Source organism: Ammospiza nelsoni, chromosome Z (genome assembly GCF_027579445.1).
Source record: "Ammospiza nelsoni isolate bAmmNel1 chromosome Z, bAmmNel1.pri, whole genome shotgun sequence".
Lineage (NCBI taxonomy): Eukaryota > Metazoa > Chordata > Aves > Passeriformes > Passerellidae > Ammospiza > Ammospiza nelsoni.
In genome coordinates this window covers 71,066,669-71,077,726 of record NC_080669.1, presented here as the reverse complement: position 1 = coordinate 71,077,726, position 11,058 = coordinate 71,066,669, and the positions used below count along the sequence as shown (strand labels likewise).

General features: G+C 36.4%; 1 protein-coding gene across 1 annotated transcript in view; it reads right to left on the bottom strand.

Moving 5' to 3' along the window:
* Positions 1-225: 225 nt before the first annotated feature.
* The window catches only part of TRPM6 (transient receptor potential cation channel subfamily M member 6), an 87,204-nt gene continuing 76,371 nt past the window's right edge, over positions 226-11,058 (bottom strand). The window contains exons 34-39 of the mRNA XM_059493103.1: positions 8,987-9,273; positions 8,647-8,729; positions 7,918-8,123; positions 5,979-6,030; positions 2,015-2,121; positions 226-1,115 (exon numbers count right to left, since the gene is read on the bottom strand). Coding sequence (XP_059349086.1) covers positions 994-1,115; positions 2,015-2,121; positions 5,979-6,030; positions 7,918-8,123; positions 8,647-8,729; positions 8,987-9,273 — 857 coding nt within the window. The 3' untranslated portion in view covers positions 226-993. The remainder of the gene's footprint in view (positions 1,116-2,014; positions 2,122-5,978; positions 6,031-7,917; positions 8,124-8,646; positions 8,730-8,986; positions 9,274-11,058) is intronic.

Below are 11,058 nucleotides of genomic sequence, written 5' to 3'. Positions count from 1 at the left end.
CATATTGCACAGATTGATTTTTCTGTTTTCTGAGCTTCAGCTGTTATCAGAGGACATCAACAGAAACAAATGTGGATGCTGCCTAATATAATTGCACCACTGTTAGACAACAGTCCTACATTCTGCCTGACATTAACAAGTTAAATGCCAAATGGAATATACTATTCTTTGTGACTTCTAAAATCTTTCTTCCAATTGCAACTTTAAAACATTCAAAAGCTAAAATATTGTAAAGACAGGCAAGTCCTAAAAGTCAGATTATATTCAAGATCTTCGTATTAAATCCACAGAATATTCAAATTCATCAATTCAAAATGAGAAAAATTGATGGTTGTGGGTCCAATAATCTGCTGCTTTATTGTGCAACTTTTTCTTAGTATGTGAAAAGATTTGAAGAAAAGTTTCCTACAAATTTTTCAGTCTGTCATGACCACTGTTTAAACCAAAACTTTATTCTTGGTTTATTTAAAACTTTTATCTTGGTTTATCTCTGCATCAAAATCAATAATAAAGAGAAAGTAGTATTTCTGCAATTTCCTGAAGAGCCTTTTGCACTCAAGAAAAGTGAGCACGGGGCTGAGTGGGCTCTGACTGAAAATGAATTATTTGCACATGTATACATTCATTTATTTAGTAAGGAGCAGAAAGAGAAACAAAAATTACTACCACTTGGAAATAAACTTGTCACAGTCATCTTCCTAAGAAAATATAACTTGGAACCATGACCCACATCATCAAAATGGCACTGATGGGAGAGTTCATCCAGGTAAGGGGTGACCTGCTCCTGGTGATTTGTTAATCTGTACAAGAAACGCCACCACAAGAGAATGCAAGGGGAGTCAATAAAGCTAATTCTGTTCATTCCTTGTCTATAGGGTCTAGCTAGGGCAGAGAGATGCTGCACTCAGTCACCTGTATTTTGTCATTTTGGACAAACCCTTGGCAGTGATAAAGAACACGTTTTAAAGGATGCAAACACATGAGCTGTCTGCTTCACAGCCGTGTATCATACTCAGAAGGCTTATCTGCATCATCAGCCTCTTCAGTGCTTGCTTCCACTTCTATTCCAAAGGCTGGACCAGCAGTTTCCAGCGTGTAGTCACTTCTTCTCAAATCTATGGCAGGAAAACAAATTCAATAATGCAGCCAAGTGAATGTTTGAAAAGCACAAACATCTCAAGCAGTGTTCAACCCAATAACTCATGGCAGTTTATTTGATGTTTCCAGGAGGAAGAAAATCTGGAGCTAGGCAAATAAGAAGCAGGCGGTTGAGAGCCCTGGGGAACTCAGTGGTGTGAGCCCATATGAATGAACCTTCCCTGACTGTATTCATTCAGCTGATTTTCCCCTCTATTATCTTCAGCTGCCACAGACAAAAATAATCAAACCAATAATACTGCAGTTTCTGTTTCAGAATCAAATAGCAATTATTACTCCATGTAGGCAATGAAGGGAAGGAGCTTCCTCTACAGAAAAAAAAAATCAGTGGCTGAAAGTCATACAGAAAGCAATCTGTTTTGGCTTTCAGTCTTTAAAACCTGCTATACATCACACAGAAGCACATTCTACCAAATGTAATGTGAACAACAGGCAATCCAACCAAGCCTAAGTAGGGGCTGCAGCAGGGCCAGAAAACCTCCAGCTTTTCCCCAGCTGATGAAATTGCAAATTTTCTATTGTTACTCTTTCTTACTGTAAAATTTATTGCAGATGTTAGCTGTAGTGACAATCCTGGAAAAATGGGCTCCCATTTAGCAAAGAAAGGGAAAAAATTTAATGGGAAGAAGCTTTCATGCTGAATGGCAACATCAGGCTGATGAGCTCCCACTCTTACATGGATGTTAGGCAATAGAGCAGTATTCTAATAGCTGCCTTTGCATAGGAAGACTATGGCTACCTGAGTCTTTCAGCTCAACAGAATTTCAGTTCTTGTCTTTATAGCACATTGAGGCCTTTACTTTGTTGCACTTATAAAGTTATACATAGATTAAAAATTAATTTTTACTTTGCATACCGGGAAGTTTCAGCTTTCTGCAGCAAGAATTACAACGATGCTTTGCAATGAAGTTTCTTATTGCATCTTCTCCTAGGTTTGCTGGTCCAAATACCATCTTTCCAGACCTAAAAGAAATATTCTTTAAAAATCAGTGAATCTAAAATGAAGCAATTATAGGGGAGGGAGATGATGCCATTTTTAATTTTTTTAATCAGTCAGCCCTTTTTATCAAGACAATCAAAGGTTAATACACATTAAAATTTTCTTAGATATGAGACAGTAAAATATTAGATATGAGGTAAAATATTAGCCTAAATATATCCCACACTACTTTTTTTTTTTTTCTCTAAAGGCAGACAGGACACACCCATCGGTGTCTACTAAGAGGCTCAAAGGAAATCTGGGCACAGTGACATTTTGATGATGCTTGCTATAATTGGTATGATTCTGCTGCAGCCACCACTTTTTCCCAAGCAAGTAGTCTGGTTCCAGTTTTGATGCTGGGTATGTGAGAACAAAACAGAGCTAACAAGGACTTATTTTCTCTTCAATTAAAACCAGAAATGCAAAGTCTAGCAGAACCCTCGCCACAAAAACCTGCAGCACAGAAAAATGAAAAAAAAAATTAAAACCTCTGAACCCACTGTTAGTATGCAGCTGACAAGCAAGGTTTTAAAATGTATTGTCTTCATCCTGTGCTCATCTCCATGTGTCAGTTCTCTGACCAATTCATCAATGCTACTAGGGGATCCATTTGTGGAATTATATTGCATATTCTGAAAGAAACTGCCACAATTACAAACAAAAACCACCTCTATCCACACACATATTGGAAGTACCCCACAGTTACCACAGATTCTTAAGGTAGTCTGAAAGCTACACTGTATTTTAGTATATGCATCTTTACTCTCAAGAATTTGACAGTCTAGACACTATGGAACACAGCACACAAGAAACACTTCCAAAGAAACTTTACTAATACCAGTATTTTATTTTAATGATATGCAGAGGGGAAACAGTACATTTCTGAATCTGAAATCAATTACAGCTCTGAGAAGCTATAGAAAAAATACTTTAATTCTATCAAATCTATCTGTAATTCACACTAACAAAACTATATTCTCTCTAGGGAAAACAGTGTTCAAACATGAAACTTTTCCCTTTCACACAAGACAACAGCAATGATTAACCAAAAGTACTATACAAAATTTCGTGTCTTTCTGATTTCTTGCAGACCCTGGAGAACATGTGTCTCCTGGATGTTGCGAAGCATTCATCTAATCATCTTATAATGCAAATTATTACATCAAAAAAGGAAAGAAGTGAATTATCAATCAAGGGCCATACTTAAATAACTTTAAATAACATTATGCAGTATAGCCATTTCTATGCTTTTCTGGAATCTGATGAAATGCTAGAGAAATAGAATGTACCTAAGTATTTGCTTGAGCAGATATAGGAAATTAGGAAGACTTTGCTAATTTCAAGGCCACACAACCGCTCTGATACCTCCTCTAATCTAACCATTACTCCAAGCAAGGTGAAGCAAGTAAGACAGAATGATATCTTCTCACACTGTTTTGAGATAAAAAGGTATACTCTCTGTAATATACATGAAGTAACCTTTCCTGTCTACTCATTATAGACAATGCTTCATGAGGAATACTGCGTTTAAATTTGGAAAATTATTTCAAGGAATCTGGGGATAAATGGGAAATGATCATCAGCCTAGAAACCACAGCTAGAAACCATAACATGTGAAGATTAGGGAGTAGTTTAACATGAAAAAAAAAAAAAGATTGAAGGAGAAGACTGTTGATTCTTTTTTCTCTGAGTTGTCAGTAGGTAGCATGAGAAAGAAACATTTCAATTAAAAAAAAAATTAAAAAAACCTAAACAAAACCAAACAAACAAAAACAAAACCAGGAAAAATCTTTCAGGCAGTGATAATATCAAACAATTGGAAACAAATGCTCTGTGAATGTATCAGTTCTTTTCAGTCTGAAACTCAGAACACTTTTCCTCATTTCTGAATGTCATATAATATCCCTGAAAACTCTACCCTCATTAACTTTGTTTTGGCCTTACAAACTAGTACATGTTACAAAAAGCACCCAAAATATTTCTTTTGAGGCAATTCTTCTCAATGTTTGGGTAGGGCAGAAGTCTACAAGGACTGTGTTAAACTGCTGCTGTGCTGTTTTAAAGCAAATCTTCTTGTGTATGTCATATCTGTACCATTTTATCACTTCATACATTCTGTGCAGTTCCTGTGGCCAGATCTTACACTGATTTGCACCAGCGCAGGTTCTGTCTGAGCTGTCACAACATCAGGCGTACTTTCCAAACAGATCTATTATATTTGTCTTGACCTGGATATAAAACCAAGACATAAAGCTATCTTTATGGACTACCACAGACCTGGAGGTCACACTTCGCCACTGCAAAGACCTTTCCAAAACACGATATGGGATGCATGAAATAAAAGACTTACATAACACATGACAGGAAAATGACATGAGCCAATAAATTGATGGAGTTAAAAGAGCAGAACATAAATAATTTAACTATAAGTAAAGCTAAAATTTCAATCAGCCCCATAAGTCAGGAGCCATCTATTTTATCCTGGGTTTTCAAGAGAACATGAACGCCAGGTATCTTTTGAGGCAGGTTTTGATTGTATCAGAGTATCTCACTTACAAAAGAAAACTTAAAACACATCTTGCCTCTGTCAGAAATGTTTCTCCTGTGAGAAAATGAAGGTTAGAGCAAAGGCAGTGCTTTAACAGTGTAATTCTTATTACTCTTTTACAAAGCATTTCTAAGAATTGGGTACCTACTTACAGAAAACACCACAGTTTCACTGCTTTATTCTTTTATAGCCCTAAATCAAACAATATTGTTTTACTAGTTACTGTTCTGAAAGTTTCCCTGAATACAAGAAAATCAAGCTGGGTTTGATTAATTAATCAACACCTGATCTTTAACTAGGACTAACTATTTTGCAGATGATAAACAATAAAAAGTCCTAAAAATAAGATCAGTAAACAAAATCATTTAATAGCAAAAACAATAGAGAAGAACACTAATAAAAATAAACTTCACGGTAATTAATGTAGGTAAATATTATCCTTATGTTAAAGAGGATAGCTGACTTGTCTTGTGTTGCTCTTTATATTAAATTAGACTATTTACATTTGCATCTCCCTACCTTCCTACCTTCCAAACATGAGACTTCCCTTCAATCAAACAGCATGAGCTGAGCAAGGGTCAGTCAAGATGAGCAGCAGAAAGGGGAGGGGCAGGGATGTCAGGGCAGATCTGGAGAAGGATGGGGTTTGGGAAGAGTAGGAGAGCTGTAGGAGAGCAGCCATCAACAGCACTGCTTCTGCTCTTACTGCAGGAAATTCCACTGAAGAGCAAGGTCACAGAATGGGAGAGCAGCCATGGCTCTGATTCTGAAATTTGATTCACAAAGGCAGACTGCTGTTTCTCTGTGTCTAGTCTATCCAGTTTTTGTAAGTTCCCACTCATGATTTACCATCTGCATATCACATTTCTGAAATCATGCTGCGTGTTTAAGTGCAGAACTAAAATCTATTGGAGAGGGGCATGGGGCCTTCTCTTCGTCCTCTTAAGCCATTGTGGCCCCATATACTCCTAGAAAAACTCAGGGGAAACTGGACTGCCACATTCACATCCTTTGTACAGCTCTGTGAAGAGACTGCTCCCAGCACAGCAGCGCAGACCCTCCCGCCTTTCATACACCTCTTACTCCAGTGAGAGCTGGGACACTCACAGTCCTTCGAAGCATGGCAGAAGCCCCAGTCTCTCCAGCGGCGGCATACTATTGTTTAACTCAAACACCATGTGAAAAAAGAAATTAAAACCTCCCCCACAAAATATAGAAAACCATCCTAAATATACAGACTGCTGGCTGAGTGTCTGAAATGAATGACAATTTCAACAGAAAGAAACCTACTTTTTATCTTCAGGTTTAATCACAGATGGATCTGTAAGGTTTTCCCCAACACCTACAACAAATAAAGATTGTGTGTGTTACAAAGGAAGGTAGTCATGATTTTGTAATCTGGCACTTAACAAAATATGTAATTAACCATTTAATTGATACATCATAAAGTGTCATAGTTAAAGTGGCCATGAGCTAGAATGAAAATGCTATGAGTATAAATATTTGTAAAGTACTGGCAATACAGTTACAGTTCTTCAGCTGCTTTGAGGTTAATTTATTTGTAGATGGAGAGTGTATGAAAATACAATAAATATTATGTTGAAGCTCAACTAACTAAAATGTGACCAACCAAAACACTGTTATTTTACTTGGAGTAATAGTACTTATCAGATACAGATCTTACCAGTATCAATAGAGCTACTTTCAGACACACATTCTCTTCAAGGTAACAAACACAAGAAGCCACAACTTCATGATGTGCAAATATTTGCATCTGTTATCCCTTTCTCCATTTTGGTGGCCAAGGAAGCATATTAAGGAAATAATTACATTATTACACCTACGTTGCAGTTTTCACCAAACTGATTAAAGTATATTACCTTTATGAAAATCATCTTTTCTTGAATCTGAAAAAATTGCTGTGCTTTTATACTAATGAAAAATCTATGGTCATATGACCATGTGATATGTAATCTTTTTTTACTTCAACATGGTTAATTTAAGTTTTGCAACAAAAATAAAGATTCTGGAGACAGGATAATGCTGCTGAAATACCCCCAGACTGCAAAATAGGCCATTTCAGTTGATTTAAATTAGGCAAAATGTGTACATACATATATGTGTATGTAGAGATGGCCATGGTATTAAATAGTAAATTGTTATCTAGATTCATCCTAGTAGAACTCCAAGGAGAGCAGCCCTTGCACTTTTCCTGAGTTTCAGATTTAGAGAATTAAACATGAGGCAAAAACTAGAGCTGATCTCTGTTTAAGATGAAAACTGAGATTTACACAGATGTTTACATTCTCCATTTTTGAGCCAACACAGTTGCTCTGGAATTTTGAGAGTTATGTAATAAGCCTGAGCAAATTTCATTCAAATTCTTATAGGCTATGGCAGAGACACATTTATTCTTTCTGTATAATTTCTTTTTTTTTATATGCAGCTATAGCAAATCAAGGCAAGGATGGAATTAAAAGCTTATTTTACATAATAAGTATGTCTTTTTTGTAACTTACAGCTTCTGGATGCCGTAAAATATAAATATGTTAAGTCTCTGGCTACCCATAGACCTTTCCCTTGACAGAAATGAAAAGTGATAGTGTTTATACTGTTTGATGGGTGATGTTCATCTCAACATTGTCAACTGTTTTATCTCCTCAAAATATGCCATCTTCCCACTTACATATGTACAGTAAAATGATCACATGGTCTTTGAAGGAGTCACTAGACTTTGTGAATAGCATTCAGGTTTACAGCTTATTTCAACTGCATACAGATCTATTAATATGAACAATAAAAAATGCAGAAAGTCCACACATTTTTGACAGATTTACATACATTTTGTGTGTGTACGTACCCGAGTACATTTGAATCTCTGTATTATTTATACATTTATGAAAATATTTATTTATTAAAAATACAACTACCTTAACTGTGGAGTGGCTTTTTTGGAGCTGGATGAAATGTTCCTGCAGGTTATCTAAGTGCTCTTTTGGTCTTTCAGCCTGGAGGCATTTGAAGCAATATTATTTTCCCATTACACCTACATTAACCTAGACTGTTTCTGTGGATTCTCATTTATTGGCATCACACAACAGATATCCAGAGGTTTTTTGAGCTTTGCATTTTCTCATCTAAGTGAGAATTTGGCCCTCAGTACTAAAGTCTCTTTTGAGATTATTACTTTTCATCTGGTTTCAAATAGCAGTCCTATGCTAGCAGTCACCTTGCATATCCAGGACCAGGAGCTCCCCACGGGTGTAGACGTAGGTCCAGTGAGAGAAGGCCAGCATTAGCTCTTCCAGCAGGCTGATGGGAGTAATCTCATCTCCATTGTTGTTGTTGTATTTCCGAAATTCACCAGTCATGTACTTCTCGATGGTCAACCACTGCTTTGCTGAATGGCAGTAGATGAGGAAAACTTCCAGGAACCTGTAAGTATAAATACTGTCTGTCAGCAGCTGGCAAGGTAATGAGCACCCTCACAGTCAGCAGCCATCAAGATGCACAGCAAATATACCAAAAAGGAGGACATGTCTTCTTTGACTGGAGCATTTTCAACAACAGTAGGTAGGTAGAAACAATAAAGAGAACAAAGGTTTTTTTGGTCTGACAACTCTCAAAAAAAAGCACCTTATCAGAAAGTATAGTTTATGAGCAAACAACATAATCTGATTTACCCTAGTGCACTGTAAATGAGCTACACCCAATTATTTTAGTTAATTATGTAAAAGGCAGTTCTTGCTTAAGTCTATGGAACAAAATGTTTATTTTTCACTACATGTAACTGTAAGGACAAACTTCAAAGCTGCCTACCTTTCCTCTTAAAAGTTCATTACCTATCCATAGACATCATCATTAGCACTGCATTATCAGTGCAACCCACAATGGAAAAGGAGGATGAAAAGAGAAACTTCAGGTGCTTTCACCTAGTACCCAAAGACTTTGAATTTACCTTGGAGTATAGGGAATAGTATGAGGCTTCACTTGGTTGAAGGTATAGATTAACTTCTGGGCAACCCTTTGCTGTTGAATCTCCTGAAAAAAGGATAATATTATAAACACTACTTCGTTTTCATGAAGAAAAGTGTCATGAATTTAAAAAAAAAAAACGAACAATCACACACATACCCTGATTATCTAGTTTTTACAAATCAAATAGGAGATACAATTTCCTCAAAACCTTTTTTCTTTCCAAAAGATAACATCCAAACACATGTCAACCTCGTTGAAGACATTAACAAGTCCAGTATCAGGCTAGGCCTGATGTGTTGTTCCTTCAGGTCTGAACTCACCCTGAGACAGAGATGTAATACTGTGCCATGGTGAAAGATCTTTTGCCAAGCTTGAACCACCTCTGGCAGGAAAGACTTCACAATGAAAACCTGTCCCAGCTTTAATACATCACTCTCAGACCAAGTGCAGATGACCTTCATGGCCCTCCGCAGACCCCCATCCATCTCCTCCCGTGACAGGACTTGGATCATTGCAGTTGTGCCACACTGGGACCAGGATGACATGCTTTTATCAAGATTCAGAGGTGAACTCTCTTCTAGCTGATAGACTGTCACTTCCTCTCCAGCTTAAATAAAAAGAAGTTTTGTTAGCAAAAGTCACTGGCAGAAAGACGAGAGAACAGAAGTTTCATTTGGTGTCTTTAAATAACATAGCTCTTTACACACCTTTCTAAGCCACATTTCTTTAAAAAAAGAATTTTTTATCATAACTGTTCATCTGTCTGAAAACTTCCCCAGCCTAAACTTACTTACTATTTATTCTTCTTCACATTCATTCTTCTACTATGATAATGGGTGGTCCAAACAGCTTGTCTTAAGCCTCTAAACAAAGAAAAATTCAAGACCTCCTGGATTCTTCCACACAAATACGGATCACTGATACTCTAGTCCATAGCAGTCATTTAAAAGAACATATTTTTAAAGGGTCACCATTTTTATCTCCAGTGTGCAAACTCTAAATATCCCATGTGTAATTCCCTCTCTTTATGCACTTATATGAAATGAGAATTTTTAGTAAGACTTGTAAATTAATCATAATCTGTGGAACACTCTCTGATTTTTTCTTTTAACTCTGTGTTTCACAATGTAAACCCCAAAAAGCAACAAACACCAAAACAAACTTGCAGGAACAGAACATCTAAATTCAAATCTTAGTCTAAAAACAGTTTAAATAATAGTTTAAAATAATAGTTTAAAATAAATCTAGGGGAAAATCTTAACAGCAAGGCAAACAGTTTGTAATAGTTATTGAATATTAAAGAGATTTAATTTTGTAGTTGATACAATATTGGCTGTAGTCAAGGGTGCCACCTTTTGCTGCAGAGAGCTGAGTTTGTTTCAAAAATTGTGACTTGGCCATGATGTGATGAGCCAGAGAAATTAAATTGAAAAAGACATTTCCAGGAGAATGAGCTAAAGCTTGTTCAGGAAGCTCGTTCAGGAAGCTCATTCAGAAATTATTAGGACGCTTACAGCTTTTGTATTTTAAACTAATATTTTGATTTTTTTTTTCTAGAAATTCCAATGTTATATGCAAGGATGAAATGTTTGAGGTGTTCTGCTCCTGCTAGTAACATTTTTTCTGCAAGCAGAACCCAGTGACTTTTAACTCAGTTGCACTCTCTTTCCCCCTGGAGAGTTGTAGTGGCATTCCTCTCTTGCAGCAGAAACAACAACACTTTTCTGTTGCCATTTGTAAACTAACAGCAAAGTGGACTGATTTTTTTAAAATCTGGCTTTCCTTCCTACAACTCACATAATTTGTAACATTAATTAATAAGAAATAGGTTTTCACTGGCAAGTGTGATGAGGTAACTAAATTGCCAAAATAGCAAAGACCATCATAAGCAATTACAAATTGAATTCAGACTTGTAGATTTCCTCCCCACTTTTGAGCTTACCTTTCGCTAATTAGCACAAATGCAGATGCTGTTGAATCCAGTAATTTAGGCACATTTTAATTTAAAATAAAGCAACTGGAAAAGTCAGTACCTTACATAAAAGACAGACACTTGAATAAAGATAGTATAACTAGACACAATTTTAATCTTACATTAAGTCTTTATTTTATTATCTTTTGACAGTTTAATATGTAGAAAACTCTCCTGGGAGCTTCAAAGATTAGATTAGTTGCTATGATCAATTAGTTGCTGTGAGACAAAGTATTCTACCTATTGAGAAGGCAGCATCTAGATATCAAGAGTCTAGAGGCAGACCTTCTGCTGTTGTAAGCCAACACTGCACACTATTTTCAGAACTCTTCCCAAAAATTTATGGATTATGCTCTACCATTCTTCAGTTACAGCAAAGATTTTTTTTTCCTTGACAATAAAGACACCAAAAGTTTTCTG